The 20,357-nt window shown below is 44.8% G+C and overlaps 2 protein-coding genes and 1 long non-coding RNA gene across 8 annotated transcripts in view; all 3 read left to right on the top strand.

Moving 5' to 3' along the window:
• Positions 1–20,357, top strand: part of HSDL1 (hydroxysteroid dehydrogenase like 1) — a 393,114-nt gene that overhangs the window by 252,554 nt on the left and 120,203 nt on the right. The gene's annotated exons all lie outside the window — the stretch shown is intronic.
• LOC117359098 lies at positions 4,741–7,004 on the top strand. The gene is made up of 2 exons (XM_033941276.1): positions 4,741–4,990; positions 5,974–7,004. Exons 1-2 carry the CDS (start codon positions 4,802–4,804, stop codon positions 6,529–6,531), a joined length of 747 nt encoding a protein of 248 aa, XP_033797167.1. The 5' UTR covers positions 4,741–4,801; the 3' UTR covers positions 6,532–7,004.
• On the top strand, positions 17,853–19,249 carry LOC117359101. The gene is made up of 3 exons (XR_004539155.1): positions 17,853–18,016; positions 18,552–18,787; positions 18,887–19,249. It is a non-coding gene; the product is annotated as an uncharacterized LOC117359101 (long non-coding RNA).

Here is a 20,357-nt window from a genome sequence, read left to right as displayed (position 1 = left end):
CCGAATTATTTGATGAATCCCTTGAGGCGGCGACCAAACGGTTGTCGGAGCAGGAGCGCTCGTTGGCCTCTTTGGTCCGTCCAAAACCTCGGGCCACGCCGCAGAAACCCTTCCGGCCTCCTCCGAGGCGTTACCCTCAGAAGTCGACGCCGGCCTTCTCTAGGCCTCCGCCACGGCGTCCGCCTCACCAGGGAAGAGGGGGACAAACGAAACCTCCGGCGCAGGGTCCGTCCAAGCCGGCGCCGTCCTTTTGACGGGCTATGCGGATGGGGCCGGCCCCCCTCCGCGCTCGCGCCGGACCCCCTTCCCATAGGGGGTCGACTCCGGTCCTTTTATGCGGCTTGGACCGAGATAACATCCGATGCTTGGGTGCTCCAGACCGTCTCCGAGGGCTATTCTCTCAACTTTTGGTCTGCGCCGCCGGAACAGTCACCGGGGGCTTGCCCATACAATCGGACCCAGCTCCCCATCCTCATGGCAGAGGCCAGGGCCTTGTTGAGGCTTCGGGCGGTGGAGCCTGTACCCCCCGATCAGCGGGGGCGGGGGTTTTACTCCCGTTACTTTTTGGTCCCAAAAAAGACCGGGGACTTGCGCCCCATTCTAGACCTCAGAAAGCTCAACAAGTTCCTGGTCCGGGAGAGGTTCCGGATGTTGTCGCTCCCGGTATTGTACCCTCTCTTGGAGGAAGGGGACTGGATGTGCTCCCTGAAGGAAGTGTATACCCATGTTCCGGTGCATCCCGCCTTCCGCAAATTCTTACGGTTTCAGGTGGGCGAGCTACACCTACAGTACCGGGTCCTCCCCTTCGGCCTGGCTTCGTCCCCTCGAGTCTTCACGAAGTGTATGGTGGTAGTCGCTGCAGCCCTGAGGTCTCGGGGGCTTCAGGTCTTCCCCTACCTGGACGATTGGCTGATCAAGGCCCCGACCAGGGAGGGGGTTATCTCAGCGACCCTACAGTCTATCGTCTTCCTTCAACGACTGGGGTTCGAAGTGAACTTTCCCAAGTCACAGTTGTGCCCGACCCAGTCTCTTCAGTTTATAGGCGCTGTGCTGGACACTGTTCGCCTCCGTTCGTTCCTCCCCTCTCCTCGTTTGGAGGCTTTGGTTCGGTTGGGTCGTCTGGTTTCTTGACTGCCTGTTGTGTCGGCTCAGCGCATGATGATGCTTCTGGGCCACATGGCGTCGACGGTCCATGTCACTCCCTTCGCCAGACTACACCTGAGAATTCCTCAGTGGACTCTGGCTTCTCAGTGGCGCCAGGATTGCGATCCAGTCTCTATGGTGACTCCTTCTTTGAGACGGTCGCTCCGTTGGTGGACCGACTCTTCGAATCTTTCCGAGGGTTTGCTCTTTCTCGTCCCTCCACATCGCAAAGTTCTGACCACAGACTCCTCGGAGTACACGTGGGGGGCCCACCTCGACGGTCTACGGACCCAGGGCCTGTGGTCCGCGGATGACCGACGCTGTCACATCAATGTGTTGGAGCTTCGTGCCATCTTTCTGGCGGCTCGAGCATTCTGCCACCTGCTCCGCGATCAGATAGTCCTCGTGCGAACGGACAACCAGGTGGCCATGTATTATGTGAACAAGCAAGGTGGGACGGGCTCTTGGTCCCTTTGCTGGGAAGCGCTGCGCCTTTGGGAATGGGCGATCTCCCAGAACATCTTCCTGCAGGCGGTCTATATCCAGGGAGAAAGAAACTGCTTGGCAGACAAACTCAGTCGGTTTCTCCAGCCGCACAAGTGGTCACTCAACTCCAGAGTCCTGCGCGAGGTCTTCGACCGCTGGGGGACTCCGCAGGTGGATCTGTTTGCCTCCCCGGAGACTCACAAACTACCCCTGTATTGTTCTCGGATGTACTCCCTGGACCGTCTCGAAGCGGATGCCTTTCTGCTCGACTGGGGAGGGAGGTTCCTTTATGCGTTTCCTCCGTTTCCTCTGATCCTGAGGACGTTGGTTTGTCTCAAATCATCCAGAGCCACTATGATTCTCATTGCTCCTCGGTGGCCTCGTCAACACTGGTTCTCCCTGCTTCTTCAACTCAGTGTCAGGGAGCCTCTGCTTCTGCCTGTGTTTCCCTCTCTGCTATCTCAGAGTCGGGGTTCACTGTTGCATCCCAATCTTCAGTCGTTACACCTGACCGCTTGGTTCCTTTCCCTTGACTGCGGTTCCGGTTTCTCAGTCGGTGAGGGAGGTTTTGGAAGCCTCGCGCAAGGTCTCGACCAGGCTTTGTTATTCCCAGAAATAGACCAGGTTTTCCTCCTGGTGTTCCTTGCGTCATCTGGATCCGGATTCGGTGCCGGTGTCTTCGGTGCTGGACTACTTGTTGCATCTGTCTAATTCGGGCCTGAATCCGTTCGGGTGCATCTCAGTGCCATTTCTGCGTTCCATCGTCACTTGGAAGGACGTTCTCTTTCGCTTCATCCTCTGGTGACTCGTTTCATGAGGGGTCTAGTTAATGTTTGTCCTCCTCTGAAACCTCCTCTCGTGGTCTGGGATTTGAATGTTGTCTTAGCTCAACTGATGAAACCCCCCTTTGAGCCTATCGACAAGTCTCTCCTAAAATTTCTTTCTTGGAAGGTGGTATTTCTGATTGCGCTCACATCTGCTCGACGGATTAGTGAGTTGCATGCTTTGGTTGCGGACCCACCTTTTACTGTGTTTCATCATGACAAGGTGGTTCTTCGCACCCATCCTAAATTTTTACCTAAGGTTGTGTCTGATTTCCACCTCAATCAGTCCATTGTTCTTCCTGTGTTCTTTCCTAAGCCCCACTCCCATCCTGGCGAGACGGTGCTCCACACGCTTGACTGTAAGAGGGCGTTGGCGTTTTATCTCCAACGTACCAGGTCTCATCGGAAGGTTCCTCAATTGTTTTTGTCCTTTGATCCTAATCGGTTAGGGCATCCTGTTACCAAGCGCACCTTGTCAAACTGGTTGGCTGCTTGTATTTCTTTTTGCTACGCTCAGGCTGGTCTTACGCTCCCGGGTCGAGTCACGGGGCATAAGGTCCGGGCGATGGCAGCTTCTGTTGCTTTCCTCCGATCTACTCGTGTGGAGGACATATGTAAAGCTGCCACTTGGTCTTCGGTTCATACGTTCACCTCCCACTACTGTCTGGATGCTTTGTCCAGAAGCGACGGTCGGTTTGGCCAGTCGGTGTTACGGAACCTGTTTTCCTAAATTGCCATCCTCCCACCTGCCCTTTTTTGGTTAGCTTGGAGGTCACCCACATGTGAGAATATGCTGCCTGCTTGTCCTGGGATAAAGCACAGTTACTTACCGTAACAGGTGTTATCCAGGGACAGCAGGCAGATATTCTCACAACCCGCCCGCCTCCCCGGGGATGGCTTCTTTGCTAGTTATGGAACTGAGGACCACGAGGTGGGATGCGCCCTCTAGTGGGCGAGAAGGCATGCACATGCGTGGTGCAGTGTAGCAAACTTGAAACTTCGATCAAGTTTGCTTGAAAAGCTGTCCGCGCTGGGGCTCCGTAGATGACGTCACCCACATGTGAGAATATCTGCCTGCTGTCCCTGGATAACACCTGTTACGGTAAGTAACTGTGCTTTCTGTTTAGTCTGAAAGTGGAAGGAGGTTATGGAACAGACAGGACAAGTATTCAGTAAGTGGAATCTGTGTGCGCACACATACACACATACACAGTTAGTAGGATTTCTTCTGCACATACAAGTTCTTCCAGAATTAATCCAGGTACCTCTCCTCCCTTGTAACCAAAAAACAAACAAACCCCAAACTGTTGTAACTTCACTGGAAATGTCCATTCAGCTCTTGTGTAATCCGCCTTGATCTGCAAAGTATAGGCAGAATAGAAGTCCCTAATGTAATGTAATGTAACATACTTACAATTCTGTGTTTCAATTTTTTTTATACTTGTAGAGATGCCACTGAAATTTAGAAAGCCCCGCTTCTCAGGGCACGGCACGGCATCAGTCCTGCCTGTTTCTGGGCTCTTCAATGGCTCATGCCTTTGAAGAGTACCAGAACAGGTGGGACCTTGTGTTCCGGCGCTACCACAAACGAGCGCAGTTATCCCGTGAGGTAGGTCCATGTGTCTGCATCTCTTTCTAAGGGCTCCTTTTACAAAGGAGTGGTAGCCTCCTATTGAGCAGGGGGTAGCGTGTGATGAAAAGTCATGTGCGTTAAAGCTGCCCTAAATACTCTCATTGCTCATCACACATGCTTCCTTACAATGAGCCTAAATCTGATCCAAAAATTGTTCCACAATATCAAATATAAACAGAGATTTTAGGGAGGTATCTATTTAGGTCAACTTGACCTGCACATATGTGTGTGTGTGTGTGTGGGGGGGGGGGGGGGGGGGCTGGCCCTGTAGCATTTCAGAAATGTCCACTGTGTCAGTGCTTTGAAAAGTGTCCTCAAAATGGTATCTGTGCATGCAATGCAAACTGCTGTGTGTGACATTATGAGGTTGCATTTCTGCATGCTCAGATGCCCTCCTGCACGATGGCTGGGGGGAGTATAAGGGTCAAGCCTGGGGGGAAGGTCTGGTATGGCACAAAGTAAAATCTGTGAACCCTAGAGAGGAGAGATCCTTCCCATCTCTGGGCTAGGCAACTTGACTAATGTGTACCTCCCCCCACCCCCAATAGTGTTTAACTCTCTGGTGCTCTAGCAGCAGCAGCCAGTTCCCTCATTAGCTATCAGGGCTTGGAGGGACATAACTGGTATGCAGAGGGGGTCGGGTGGAAGGGATATACAAAGGTGTTGAAAGTTTGCTACACAAGGGTATGGGAGAGAGCTATCCAGTCAGTCCTGTATGTGCCTGGGCATGAATGAGAGGGATGGCGATAAAGACTGTCCAGAAGGGAAGAAGATGGGTGCCAGAACAATTTGGAAGGGGGAAGAAAGGGAGAGGCACAGTAACAGAGCAAATGGAAGATGCAGAAGGAAGAGAGACAGTGGTTGGAAGGAATTGAATGAGAACATGAGGAAAGCAGAAACAAAGGTAGGAAAATAATTCTATTTCATTTTTTTTTTTTTTTGCTTCAGGATAAAGTAGTAAATTAGTTGTGTTGATAAAAATTTATAAACATTAGAGGCTCTGGTAGAAACCCGTTTACAAATTATGTATTCTTCCCAATTAATATTTCCAAATTAATAAAGTCTTTTTGCTTATTTGTAAATGGGTTTCTACCAGAGCCTTTAATTCAGTAGCATAATTAAATGAAATAACTATTTCTGAAGTTTATAGGGACGGGCAGGTACAGAGGGGATTCCTCGCGGGGATGGGTGGGGACGTAGGGGATTCCTCGCGGGGCGGGTGGGGACGGAGGGATTCCTCACGGGGACGGGTGGGACTTTGGCGGGGACGGGTGGGTTTTCTGTCCCCGCGCAACTCTCTAGTTTCAAGTTTATTAAGTTTCAAGTTTATTATAACATTTGATTAATCGCTTATTCCGAATTCTAAGCGATGTACAAAGTAATAAAATTACAAAAGTACAAAATAAGGGGAGACAAACTTAAAAGAAGTGTATGTATCATAGCTACTGATACATAATAATGATTAAAATTACAAATATAAACAACAAGTTTCGTAGCTATTAATACATAATAAATTAAGATGGACATACATTGATAAAAAAAAAAAAAGAAACAAGAGGAAAACTCGGGATGAAATACAATTTAGATATAAAAGTAGAACAATTAAGGTAAAAACAATAGGATGGGGAATAAAAAATGATAGAAGTGTTAACAAATGCCTAGAAAGGGGGGGGGGGGGTTATATATGTGGGAGAAGCTGAGATACCTGCTCCCAGTAATTCCATGAGCTGTCCCTACAATCCACACAAAGCGATTGTAAAATAGGGTGGAATGTTTCAGCCACTATCAGCAGCACATTTGTAAGTTGGGTATGGTGTTATAAGCACTCCCACCACCTGCCTACCTACATTCATAGCACACCTTCAATTTGTCTTTTGTGTACTTCAGCCACCAGAAGACAGGGCCAGCCTGGGCCAGGTGAGGAGCCAGCAGCCGGGCCTTCAGGATCCCCCAGCAGCACAGATGGGGCAGCTACTCCACCGCCAGCTGGGGCAACGCCAGCAGCCGTGGGGCAGCTTCCACAGCCGGGCCTTCTTCCACATCTGGGGCAGCTTCCACAGCCGGGCTCTCTTCTACAGCCGGGTCAGCTTCCACAGTCGGGCTCTCTTCCACAGCCGGCCCCTGTTCCACAGCCGACCCCTCTTCCATAGCCGGGGCAGCTTCCACAGCCGGGCCCTCTTCAACAGCTGGCCCCTTTTCAACAGCCGTCCCCTTTTCAACAACCGGGCCCTCTTCAGCAACTTGGGCCCCTTCAGCCTGGTGGGCTCCTTCAGCCTCTGGGACAACACGTGCACTCCTTGCTCCACCCGTTCCCCCTTGCCAAGAGCAGCACCCCCATGTGGAGGGGGAAACCCATCCTGCTGCCACTCCTCCCCTACAGCACATGTCTCCTGGGGTCCGTCAAGGGACAGCTCCCCCTTGGGGGAGCCTAGGTGGAGAATCTGAAGCTGCAGAGGAGCTAGGTGGGATGGAGGGCTGGTTCCCCATCCTCCAGGGTCAGCTGTGTGCCATCTTGAGGCACCTCCAGGCCCAGCACCTCCAGTCTGCTGGTCTGAGCGCTCAGATCCAGCAACTGGAGGTGAGCCTCAGCTCACCATGTTTTTACTGCCAATTAAATAACCTTCCCAACACAAGTTGCACTTTGCTATAGGTCACCTCTACCAGGACAGCCTACCATCTACCTAGCAGGCCTCCTCTCCCTCTCCCCCACAAACCTAGGGCTAAAGGTACACATGTCTTGCATCTAACTCTATTAAATGTAAAGCACACAAGTTGTGGTTTGTTAGGTGTTTTTATTTGTACAAAGAGACCAAGTAGGCAGCAAGAACAGTTTTTCATATGAGGAAACAATCCAAAGTCATTGCAGTTTATGGTCCGCAACAGCCAGGCACTGGTCCTACAGAAAAGAGTAGCATAAACATCCCTTTTAAAACACACATTTATGGTTTCAAAGTCTGACACACCTCACTGACATCAGAGAAAGGGCGGGACCGCCGGAAGAGGAAGCAGGGTAGACGCAGCTAAGAGAAGGGGCAGGACCGCCGGCAGAGGAAGCAGCAGGACGACGGTAGGAAACTTCTACATGATTGGGGGGGGAGGCTATGGGGGTGCGAGCGGTCCTTCGGGGTGGGGGTGCGGCTGCGGGTGCGTGTTCCAGCGCGAGCGGTCCTTCGGGGTGCAGGTGCGAGCAGTTCTGCGGGGGGGGGGGGTGAATCGGACGTCAGGGGGGAACTATGTAAAAAAAAAGGGGGATAATGCGCTCACACATATAACGCGCATGGTTATACACGGTTTGTAAAATCGTGTATAACGCGCGCGTTATATGCGTGAAAATACGGTAGTTATCCTGTGTGCATATATAGGCAACATCTCCCTCTAATTAGGGCCTCAGCTCCCTCTAATTGGGCTCAGCTACAAACAAGTCATCAGTATTTTAAGCCGACCTTTACTTCCCCCCCCTCATATAAGACAAAGCTCTCCATCTATTCTTTAGGGCAGCCCTTTTAAAATCCCTCTCCCTGTACCACTAATCATGCTCTATGTTCTGTCAAAACCAGTTCATCTAACTCACAGCCTTCCTCATGTAGGTAATGACCTTACTCCCGGAGATGTCCATACCTTCTCCATTCAGCCTTCAGTATCAGGTGTGCTGTCACATCTTCTAATAACATACATGTTGCATAGGTGTCTGTACCTTTTCAAACACATGTTATATCCTTCCATTAGTTGATAAAGCAAACACAACAGTCAAAGACAAGATGTGCATTATGATATATCATAATGCACATCTTGTCTTTGTACCTATAGGGAAGTCATGATTTCAGACAGAGCATTTAAGCATTTTCTACATACATTACTAACCACTCATGAAAGTTTCTTAAATTAAGGAGCTCATCTCCACACCTGTGTAGCTCCATTCTACTTACTATGTGAGGTGGGGGCAGGGAACCTCAGAGTGTTGCCATATTATCTGTGAAACAACCAAAAAGACATTAACACACAGTTGAAGCCGCTGAACTCAACATAGTAGCTGTATACCATAAGTCTACATAAGCACACCACATTTCTATTCACTTTAATGAACATCCTCAAGGCAGACAATACAAAGTACATTATTCCATTGTGTCAAATAGGTTTGGTTGTCCCCAAAAAATACCAAACCCCTGCATGGGAGAAAATATATTTTAGTACAGCGCACACCATATCGTTTCAGTTGAGAGAACAGTCATATCCTGCAACTTTACCTGTACGCCAACCAGCAGCATGCCCAGCCTATCTTGAATAAAAGAAGGGTAGAGGTGAGGTCTCATATATTGTGGCGCTGGCGCCTATGTCATACGCGTGTATGAGTACGTTATCAGCATGCATCGAAACAACGCACGGTATATCAGGGAAATTGTGCGCTATTTGCTGATAATATAGCATGTTGAGAGGGAAAAGAGGATGGGACGAAGAAGAAGAAGACCTGGTGTGATACAGGTGAAGCAAAACAAGTCCTTTGGATAAAGGTGAAGTAACCAGACCTCACAAGAGAAAAACCCCCTCCCCTCCCTCTTGCTCTAATAAATCAGTATATGAACTGTAAAAGATATTTCATAACCCACTTGCCAGCTGGCCTATAGTGATTGAGAAATGTTCTGTTTCTGAGTTAGCTATGGTAAGCAAAAACTTGTAAGAAACAAGACTTAAATTCCGATGCATGGCACCTGGCCGGATATTATGCAAAGAGGAACACAGCTCATGGTCAGAAAAACAGAGTACTCAAGAACATTATTTAGCAAGATATATCATGTGTTGCCACAGCAGAAAAGGAATTTTAGACTCGGAATTGCATATATGGTAAAGGGAAAAGGGCATTTGCAGGAAAAGGTTAGGCCTTACGGCAAACTGAACAGACGTATAAGATGACACAAATAGATAAGCCAATAAATGAATCTACGTATGTATTGACGTATAAGAAAAACAACCAATAAAGATGTATCATGTGATTTAGGCTAACGTGGTATTGACCACCAAAAAATGTATAAAATCAGGCCTATAAGCAGAAGTAAGCTGAACAGACATCAGAGGACCCTCAGGCCTGAGGATCACATCTGTTCCATTATATGCTGAATAATTTGAAATTGTAAGCTGTTACTGATTTGTTAATAAATGTATACCTATTGAAACCAGTATATAGTGTGTGGAGTCTCCATTACGAGGTAGGCCTAGACAGCGGCCTACTTCAATGGTGACCCACGACTGCATAGGACACGAGCCTTAAACGACCTCACTGGATTGCAGGCATGAAATCTGCTTGTCAGATTGCCTCTCCATTACTTTTGGCCAAAAGTTTGATTCTGGGTTTTATTTCTGTACTTATGCATTGTTTTAAACTGAACTTCCTTATTTTACAGAGTTGCTGTGTTGCCTGCTTTATCTTGTTCCCCTTTTTATGCCGCACTTCTCCTTCATTTCCTTTTTACACCAGCAATTGAATGTGTTCTGCCTTATACACTATTTTCTTTTTCAGCACTAATTTTTTTTTTTCCTTTTTGTTTTTACGTAGGACTCACTGGTGTCAAATTTGGATGGTCCCGGACCCTGGAGCGGTTTTTCTGCATTGCCTTGCCCGGGACCGGGTTCCCATCCTCAATTGTCCTATTGGTCCTGCGCACTCAGTTAATACAAACAGGAACCAGGGGGTAACGCAGCATAGCGTAGTATATGGACTGGCGTTAGGATAGTCAGCATAGTATAAGGACTGGCGTTAGAGTAGTCAGCATAGTATAAGGACTGGCGTTAGGATAGTCAGCATAGTATATGGACTGGCGTTAGGATAGTCAGCATAGTATATGGACTGGCGTTAGGATAGTCAGCATAGTATATGGACTGGCGTTAGGATAGTCAGCATAGTATAAGGACTGGCATTAGAGTAGTCAGTATAGTATAAGGACTGGCGTAAGAGTAGTCAGCATAGTATAAGGACTGGCGTTGGAGTAGCCAGCGTAGTATAAGGACTTGCGTTAGAGTAGCCAGCGTAGTGTAAGGACTGGCATTAAAGTAGCAAGCGTAATATAGGGACTGGCGCTGGGGTAGCAAACATAGCGTATGGGACTAGTGTTAGAGTAACCAGCATAAGATAATGCTTAGTGGGAAACGAAGCTAAGATAGCATATATAGTGGAGCAATATTTACGGCCGTTGTTACTTTATCTCTGTGTAAATCTTATGTTTACTTCTTCTCCAAACTCTTTCCTTGGTACAGACAAGTATAAGGACTTGCGTTAGAGTAGCCAGCGTAGTGTAAGGACTGGCATTAAAGTAGCAAGCGTAATATAGGGACTGGCGCTGGGGTAGCAAACATAGCGTATGGGACTAGTGTTAGAGTAACCAGCATAAGATAATGCTTAGTGGGAAACGAAGCTAAGATAGCATATATAGTGGAGCAATATTTACGGCCGTTGTTACTTTATCTCTGTGTAAATCTTATGTTTACTTCTTCTCCAAACTCTTTCCTTGGTACAGACACTGATTCAATTGCTGGTTGAATTCTTTCCTCTGCTCGGATAACGCCTGGCCTTCCATTTTTCTGTCCACAGGTTAACCATTTTGTAATATTACATTGTATAGTGACATTGTATTTTGATGCTTCTATGAATCCACTGTCTTACATTTTGATGTTTCTCTGCATCCGCATCGTTGGTGCCATGTGCAATCAGTCCCCTATGTATATCTCTGTGGTAAATAATCTCTAAATCTGACCTATTACTGTTATCTATATATATCCATTTTCTGTCAGCATGCATCTTTGTGAAACCTTCATTATCATAAGTGTTGGGGAACTGATGCCTGACTTCTTTTATCTCGTTCTTCCTAAATTTTCCTCCTGGTACCGGCTGGTGCATACTTGGTGTTCAGGCATATTTTTGAGGGCGGTCTTTAAGCCAGTAATCTCTACTGAACGCCCATGAAATATATGTCTTCAAATCTATCTTTCTCAGCCTCTCTTCTCCATGAGAGTCCTGGTATCTTTTCCCCGGGTCATTGCACATGACCTACAGGGGTTCAGGGACACACATCGTTGTTCGTCTGTGATCACGACAAGACACTGACTCATACACTAACTTTCTGTGTCAGCGTCTCACTAGTGATCTGCTCCACATCCTAATTTCTTATCTATTCCTGTAGTCTAATAAGCCTCTAAAGGGAATCCAGAGGGGAAGCGCCCCATGGCTATAAACCCCTCTTACACATACATTTTTCCATTTTTCACACCTGTTGAGCTCCATTTCAACAGCTGTGAAGAGGGGGGTGAATAAAGGTGAATAAAGGTGACATTATTTTTGTTTTTTGATCACAGATGGATTTCGCATACACTATAAACAGATTACTGGAGATCAGAGAAAGATAATGCACGAAGAAAGCAGAAACTGTATTTGCACAAGAGATAAATATATGCCCTTTTTGTCTTTATAGGTCCAGGATTTTAATATTGCCACCTATGTTTCTTTCTTTTTACTAATGACTACTTTGTTTCCTAGAGTCAGGGAAAACTGCAGTGTTCCTGTCTCGGGAAACCACATCTTGAACAGGCTTGCCCGTTATGTCTGATTTCTCCCACTACTCTTGCTGACATTAGGAATCCCCCTGTTTTATTCTTCTCTGGCTGCCAGTGCTAGCCATGATTATTTGTCTTGTGCCTCTAGCCCTAGTTTTTCTTTCTCTTGCCTGTTCCCTCGTGATTCCATCTGCCGTTGGTTTTTCACCGATCTTCTGTTAAGCCGTTGCTTAGACAATCCTGTTCCTCCTTCTGCCCCCATATTTCCTACCATTGTTGATCCGAAAGTATACACCTCTTCTCTGCATTGTGCTTTGTGTTATCTAGCCCCTTATGATGTCACCATACTGCTTGCTTATGACGTTGCTTTCCCTGACATACCATCTTGCCTTGCCAAGCTTTCTTTATTTACGCTTGATATGTTGTCTTCCTGGATTTTATTAGTGTAAGTGGTATTATCATGTGTGGTCACTATTTTGTATGGGTTTTGGCTTATTAGTTCTGCTTTTATGGGTTCATTTTGTTGCTACTGACAAGAGAGGGTCTTCTAGCCTTAGTACAGCTCTGAGTCTGCGTTTTACTGTAATATTTTCAGCTTGTCATGCTGTCTGATGGCTTCCTTTGTTCTTCCGTTTATGCATTACATTTTAGCTGTCGCTTGTGTACTGGCCTGTGTAATATATGGCACTTTATGGGAAAGCGAAAGCATTGCTCTCGTGGTTCTTGTTTCCTGTTCTTTTGTGGTCACGAACCAGAAAAAAAAAAAAAAAAAACTGGGGGGAGTGAGGGGGATGAGATTGAATGAGACTGAAAGGAGAAGTATATATTTTAACTGTGTTTCAATGTTACCATAAGATTCATTAAAACAATTATTTATTTCATATAAGTTTGCTGGATTATAAAGGATTGTTTTTGAGAAAAAGAAGAACAAAATTACAGAAAAGATTAGGATCACTATTGTTTTTATATATAAAGACAAACAGTATTGGAAAGAAGGGATAAGAGACAAATACTGGAAGTTAATAGAAAGTGTTATGTTAGATTGGCAATGAAGTGAATATATAAGCAGATTATTGAAGTTCATAGAAAGATAGTGTACGTAAATAGGAAGGATTCGTGACGAGTGATTATGTCTAACCAAATAACTGACAGGCATTAAGTATGATAACTGGCAATGTAAAAATAAACGTACCCTTTGTCTTTCTAGGTCTTGGATTTTTATTATGGGCATTTCCCATCAACTCACTTTTTCCCATTACTAACGATCATTTGTTTTCTAGAGTTAGGAAAAACTACAGTGCACTCGAAGAGAACACCTAATGCTAATACTCTAAATAGAAAAAAAATTAATTTTTATGTCGGTCCGTTTTCCAGTACATGAGTACCAATATAACGAAAGAAGATTTAATTTTTCACTACTCACCACAACGATTTCAAACCTTATTCTTTGTCTGTGATCAAAGTTTAAGAAATGAGTTATGCTTCTTCTTCCTCTTTTTCCGTTACACAAACATACCGAGCTACTTCCTGGTTGATGTGTCTATGTTTAAGGACACTGGGAAATGTAGTGCTCTATTTCTTTAACTTGAAATTATTAGTTGCTATTTTCTTTTTATTTATTTATTATTCATGTCTCTACAATAATTGGAACATATTGCATAGGGTTCTTATGATCCACTCCTATCCCAAATGGTAATATTAATTAATGTTGTGCTAACATACCGAAGTGAGAATAACTTCTGCTTTTTATTTCTTAAGCCCCAAGCCAAGTTTTTGAGTGTTCCAACAAAGAAACATATTCTATAATGTTAACCCATTAAAAGTTGTTCACTTCTTGTTAGAAAAATTATTTGTCTAGCTTTAAGCAATGTGTATTGTTCTGTTTGGTTTTTTTCCCTTAATGAAATATATTATGAGCTAAACAACTTTGCTAGATTTCCATTTATGAGTACTCAATATAATTAGCAATATAAAAGAAAAAACTATTGTTCCTTTACTTATCATAACAGTTTTGAAAAACTTCTAGCAGTCTTTCTCTCTCTGCCTTTTCTTGGAACTTGTAAAAGAAATGTTACTTCCTTTTTTTCTTATATATTCTCTGATACACGCAGGAATACTTTCTGGTTTAATACAATACAATCAGCGTTTGGCTTTATTTAAAAAAATGGTTCTAACTGTTGCTTAAGAACTTTTCTAATAAGTTGCTGAAGGAAATGTCCAGTCCTATTGATTGGAATTCAAAAATATTTTAGTTTAGGTCTTTTTGCTGATTGAATATTAGTGAAAGTCAATATTAGTGAGTCAAACAAAATTGAACCCATGATTCGATAGAATCCCATGGGAAGGACATTTCTCCCATAAATCCTATTTTATTTTAATTTTTAGGGTTTATCATCTTTATTTTAGTATGTTTCAATATAACCTATGTGTTAATATGTCTAAGGCTATAGCTTAGCCATCCTTTTGCTTGGGTTTGACTCTTTGCTAATTCATATTTATGTTTAGCATATTACTCCTGTCCTTTGAACATCATATGCCATTGTAACTATAATTCCCTTAGGCTGACAAATATAATTCAGCCATTACATATATTAGACCTTAGTCTATTTGAATTAAAGCAGATAAATTTTTGTTTTCTTTTGTATGCCATCTTTTAACGCTGTACCTATCCTGTTAGTAATATTGCTCAGGTATTGTTGGAAACAAGTTAGATGATATATACAGTACAGATATTTCTGCCTTATTAATTATGGATCACTTCACAAAGACAATTGCCTATCAGAGGAAGCTGTATGCTACATGAGAATCCGTGTTTACACCCTTTTAATTAATTAATGACTTATTTACATAATTATGGACTAATGCTATTTGAAATATCATCGATGAAAAATTTTCAGCCGTATGAAACCCTGATGACGGATGAGCTCCAAAGGAAGGATCGTGCTACCAGAGAAAGCGCCTAGACTTACCAGCAAAGACTTCCTGACTGTTGCTACCAAAGACAGGATGACCTTTATGACCTTGAACTTCTACAGCTTTAATTATGGACTTATTAATTTGCACTTTAACTCTTTTATGGACTCATGCAGTATTAGTATATATATTTTTTCATGTGTTGATAATTATTTCTAACAGCCCTATTGCAAGATTTGTGTGTTTTTCTTGATTGTGACTTTATGCATTTTCATCCTGTTTTGACTCCCACAATAGCTCCCTAGTTATTTTCCCCTCCAGTTGGATTCTTTCCATTCCCTTTCTTGCTGCTAAGCTGAAGAGAAGTGCAGTGAAGAAGAAGTAATGAGCCCAGCTGAAGGATGATGACGTAAAATTTGATGTGGTTATCTGGACTTTCACCCCTGGCGTCTGGACCCAGTCGAGTCTGCACTGATCCCAGCTATTTTGGAAGAGCATGGAAATAATCTAACTTGTTAATTTATCCCTCCATCCCTTTTGGATGTAGTATGCTCATAACAGGATGAAGCCATAAAAGGAGAATATATTAAAACGTATCAGATTAAATTATGAACCCCTGCAGATGCCTAGTTGCTCGAACTATCCCAAATGTTGAAATAGAGACCCCTATACAGACCCATACACAACATTTTTGATAATCTTGACTTGGCTGATTTTGATGTACCTCCCTATGAAACACCAATAGCTGATTTCCCCTCCTAAGAGCCACCACCACGTCAGTACTTTATTCTGATGTTTCTAACACACTAGTATAAGCTCTGCAGTCATGCCTACCTGACTTTTCCGTTGCATATTATCCTAATTATTGATCACATGTTATCACATTGTATTAATAATTTTATTGTGACATGTTATGCTGCTCTGTTCCGGGTTAGTATAGTATGGGTGGGCACTTGTCCTTTTCATTTTTACCATATACAATTTCAAATACGTGGCCCTATGCCTGTGCTGTATGATCACTGACACAATCCACCTTCTGACCAAATATCCGGATGTCAAAGCCACCTGACGGGGCTTTGAAGAGGGGATGAGAGGGAAAAGAGGATGGGACGAAGAAGAAGAAGACCTGGTGTGATACAGGTGAAGCAAAACAAGTCCTTTGGATAAAGGTGAAGTAAACAGACCTCACAAGAGAAAAACCCCCTCCCCTCCCTCTTGCTCTAATAAATCAGTATATGAACTGTAAAAGATATTTCATAACCCACTTGCCAGCTGGCCTATAGTGATTGAGAAATGTTCTGTTTCTGAGTTAGCTATGGTAAGCAAAAACTTGTAAGAAACAAGACTTAAATTCCGATGCATGGCACCTGGCCGGATATTATGCAAAGAGGAACACAGCTCATGGTCAGAAAAACAGAGTACTCAAGAACATTATTTAGCAAGATATATCATGTGTTGCCACAGCAGAAAAGGAATTTTAGACTCGGAATTGCATATATGGTAAAGGGAAAAGGGCATTTGCAGGAAAAGGTTAGGCCTTACGGCAAACTGAACAGACGTATAAGATGACACAAATAGATAAGCCAATAAATGAATCTACGTATGTATTGACGTATAAGAAAAACAACCAATAAAGATGTATCATGTGATTTAGGCTAACGTGGTATTGACCACCAAAAAATGTATAAAATCAGGCCTATAAGCAGAAGTAAGCTGAACAGACATCAGAGGACCCTCAGGCCTGAGGATCACATCTGTTCCATTATATGCTGAATAATTTGAAATTGTAAGCTGTTACTGATTTGTTAATAAATGTATACCTATTGAAACCAGTATATAGTGTGTGGAGTCTCCATTACGAGGTAGGCCTAGACAGCGGCCTACTTCAATGTTAGCCCCTTTTTAGAGATGCCTCATGAATGCACACATGTACCCATATTCCTTACTACATCTTAGGAGTGAGGTCTATCATAGAACATGTGGGTGACAACAAACATCTCACTGTAAGTCAATATGGGTACTGTGACAGAGAGGTGTCAAACTGTGGCTGGGTAGGTTAGCGAGATGACAGGCAAGGGTAGAGGACGTGGGGGGAGCCAGGCTGAGGAAGGACAGGAGAACCGTCTGCTACTCCGTATAGTCCTAGACAAATACGATCATTTATTTGGGGAGGCTAGCCACCGTATCTCCTCAGCAGCCAAAAGTCTCAGCTGGGTCAGCATACTGCAGGCTGTCAATGGCGTTGCCGTGACAGCCCGCAGTATGGAACAAATTAAACACCGTTTTCGTGACATCAAGGCCCAGGTGAGACAGAAGTCCAGGGCCATACGGCAGCATGCAGCTGCCACAGGGGGGGGGACCCCATCGGAGGTGGCGCTAAGCCCCGAGGAGGAAGAGTTAGGGGCCAGGCTGGGCCCTGTCTACCTACTGGGCCTCGGAAGCGAGTACGACACCGCTTCAGAAGGTGCAGGTAAGTGTGAGCATTCTTTCCAGTATTTTACATGCAGCATATGGAACAGCTCATTAGCAGGAGGAGCTCTATGGAAAAGTGTTACATGTGCTCAACATATATGCTTACAGATACCACAGCTTCACCCTGTATGTCCCTTGCAATCTATGGAAGTCAAGAGGGCAGATGCAAGTTTAACCCAGGTGTGTCAATGGTGGTATTTCTGCTGCCACTCCCCCCCATGCATAACCTAGGACCCATCATATTCTGTCTGAGGGTGTAGCTGTACTGTTTAGAAGCATATATGTAGAGGGCTGTGCTCATTATAATATGACTCACATAGACACAAACACCAATAACCTGCAGCACGGGGATCTATATATGTATCATACAACTTGTAAGAACAGTCATGCTATATGGCTGTCCTCACCTCTCACTCAGGAGTGGGAGGGTGGATGGGTACAATATCAGGGCCTACTTGAGAGTCACTGCTGTAGAAAGGTAGATTCAGATAATGAGGTTAATAGGCCTATTCAGGGTGGTGAAAAGGAGGGGGGTGGGAACACAGTACTAGGTGAATGAGGGTAACATTGGAGGACATGAACTGTGTAGATATTGAGGCTTTAGTGTCTTTCTTTCTAGGACCCAGCTCTGGCAGCCAGGCCTCTTCCTCCTTTTCATCAGGTGGAGCTTCTACCGCAGGTAAGATAGTGCCTGGCATAGATGGGGGGGGGGAGAGAGGGCTAACAGTGAAGGAGGAGGCAAGCTGACATGATGTTTTGGATTTCCTGTCTTTCTAGGACCCAGCTCTGACACTTAGGCCCCCTCCTGTGCGCTAACCAGACCCTCCAGTCCTGCAGGTAAGAGAGTGCATGTTATAGATGGGAGGAGCTTGGGAGAGGGGGTGAGGGTGTAACATTGAGGGAGACAATCTGATTCTCTGTGCTTTTGCTATTTCTGTCTTTGTAGGAACTGCCCCAGCCAGCCACGACCCCTCCTCAGCCACAGCCAGCACAGCCTCTAGGCCAAGTAAGAAAGGGCAGGGCCTAGATGGTGCGGTGGGGGGGGGACAGATGTCAGCAGGGCAGGAGGTGTGGAATAGGTTAGGCCAGGGGTAGGGGTGTCCTCGAGAGGCACAGCCAGGTCAGTGCATGGCAATCCATCTCATACATATACATTGTGGATATCCACACAACCTGACTTGGCTGCGCCTCTCGAGGACACCATTGCCTACTCCGGGCCTAGAAGATGTGACAGTGAGGGGAAGTGGGGGGGGGGTGGACTGACCCTGAAGGAGGAGATGATGTGACTCTGTCTCTGCATGTCGCTGAAGGCCAGCCAGCCCCGCGCCTCTGCTCAAGACAGCTCAGCTTCCAGGGCAGGTAAGAGGGGGCAGGGCCTAGATGGTGCAATGGGATGAGGGTGGAGGGGGGGGGGACAGACGTCGGCAGGGCAGGAGACGTGGCAGCAGGGGGATGAGAGGTTTCAACAAGGCACGGCGGGGGAGGCAAACTTTGAGGGGGGAGAGGATCTGACCCTCTGTCTACATGTCTTGTCTCTGTAGGTCCTGCCTCACCCAGCCATGCCCCCTCCACAGATGCAGACAGCCCAGCCTCCAGGGCAGGTAAGAGGGGGGCAGATGAGGTGAGAGGGTGGAACCACAACGGATTTCTCTCTTGGCCTAGCGGATGGGGGGTGGAGATTGACCTTGAAGGAAATGATGTGACTCTGTCTCTGCAGACCCTGCCTCGCCCAACCAACAAACTTCCTCCCTGCCATGCAGCCAGGCCTCCAGGGCAGGTAAGAGAGGGCAGATGAGGGTGGGACCACAGCGGCTTTCTCTCTTGGCCTAACAGAGAGGAGGGAGGATCTGACCCTCTGTCTCTCCATGTCCTGCAGCGCCACACCCAGCCAGGACACCACCTCCCTGCCACGCAGCCAGGCCTGTAGCCCAGGTAAGAGAGGGCCTGGCATAGATGTGAGATGGGAGGAGACAATCTGGCTGCGTTTGTTTCTTATCTGTTTTTAATAATAATAACTTTATTTTTGTATACCGCAATACCACAAACAGTTCAGAGCGGTTTACAGTGTAAGAGACTGTACATATGTAAAATAGTTAATTCTTATGCTGCAACCTATGTATAGTTTTTCTTCTAACCTTGTAATCACTGACCGCTCATTGACCTCTTATCTATTTATACACTGTAATTCGCTGATTGTACAGCTATTCTTCATTGTAAACCACCTAGAAGTCGCAAGATTATGGCGGTATAGAAAAATAAAGTTATTATTTTGTTTTATAAATCTTTATTCATTTTCTTATGTTACAACAAGTGTATCACATAAACTCATTAGAAACTTGAATATACACACTTGATTAACTCATATATTAACATCAAATTTAACATTTCTTTAGAAAATTAATATAAAGTTATATTATTATGCCAGAAATCTAAATTTATATAATTCTTATTGAATATAATAATCCCCCACCCCTCCCTCCCTCCCAATCAATAATACATAAAATCAACTTTATTGCAATTTCATTCATATATTGATATAATATGTAATAATCAAAAATAAAATCCTACCCCATTCCCCTCTAATCAAATATCTTATCATGGGAAAAGTTAATCATTCATTACAGAAATCTGTTAATGGTCCCCAGACTTTTTGAAATTTACTTACATATCCTTTTTGTGTTGCAATGGTGAGTTCCATTTTGTATATATGACATACAGAATTCCACCAGAAATTGTAATTCAACCTGTCATGCTTTTTCCAATTATATGTTATTTGTTGTATTGCTATTCCAGTTAAAATAAACAGAAGTTTGTTGTTACTTGACGAAATTTGACTTCTTGCTCTCATAGTTGTTCCAAATAAAATAGTATCATATGTCAAGGCTACCGGATTTTCTAACATCCTATTGATTTGAGGCCAAATTGATTTCCAGAATGATAAGATAAATGGACAATAGAATAAAAGGTGGTCTAATGTCCCGACTTCAACATGACAGTGCCAACATCTATTAGACTTAGAACTATCTATCTTTTGTAAACGAACAGGGGTCCAAAAACAATTCCTGGACATGAGACACCAATTAAGATCACTAGGGGCTAGGTATGGGCTCCTTTATCCGGAAGTAATAAAAGTTACAATTGCAAATAAGACTCAAAATTTTTCGGACCCTAAAAAATAAAGTTATTATTATTATTATATACAGGGAATGTATTATGCAGTTGAGAGCAATTTACAATGCAGGGGACTGTACATATTCAGCATAGGAACTCCTTGGACAGGTCTGGCCTTCCCCTCCTCTAGCAGTGAGGAGGTGGAGCAGGAGGTGGAATGTCGGCAGCTCCCACCA

Source organism: Geotrypetes seraphini, chromosome 4 (genome assembly GCF_902459505.1).
Source record: "Geotrypetes seraphini chromosome 4, aGeoSer1.1, whole genome shotgun sequence".
Taxonomy (NCBI): Eukaryota; Metazoa; Chordata; class Amphibia; order Gymnophiona; family Dermophiidae; genus Geotrypetes; species Geotrypetes seraphini.
The sequence above is the reverse complement of the archived record's forward strand: the minus strand, read 5'-3'. Positions and strand labels throughout refer to the sequence as shown.

What these genes read in the sequence shown, in the direction of transcription:
- LOC117359098 (XM_033941276.1), top strand. Translation starts at nt 4,802, where the DNA reads ATGTGCCTGGGCATGAATGAGAGGGATGGCGATAAAGACTGTCCAGAA. An exon ending in TGAGGAAAGCAGAAACAAAG is followed by an intron (nt 4,991 to 5,973) that starts GTAGGAAAATAA and finishes TGTGTACTTCAG; the next exon opens with CCACCAGAAGACAGGGCCAG.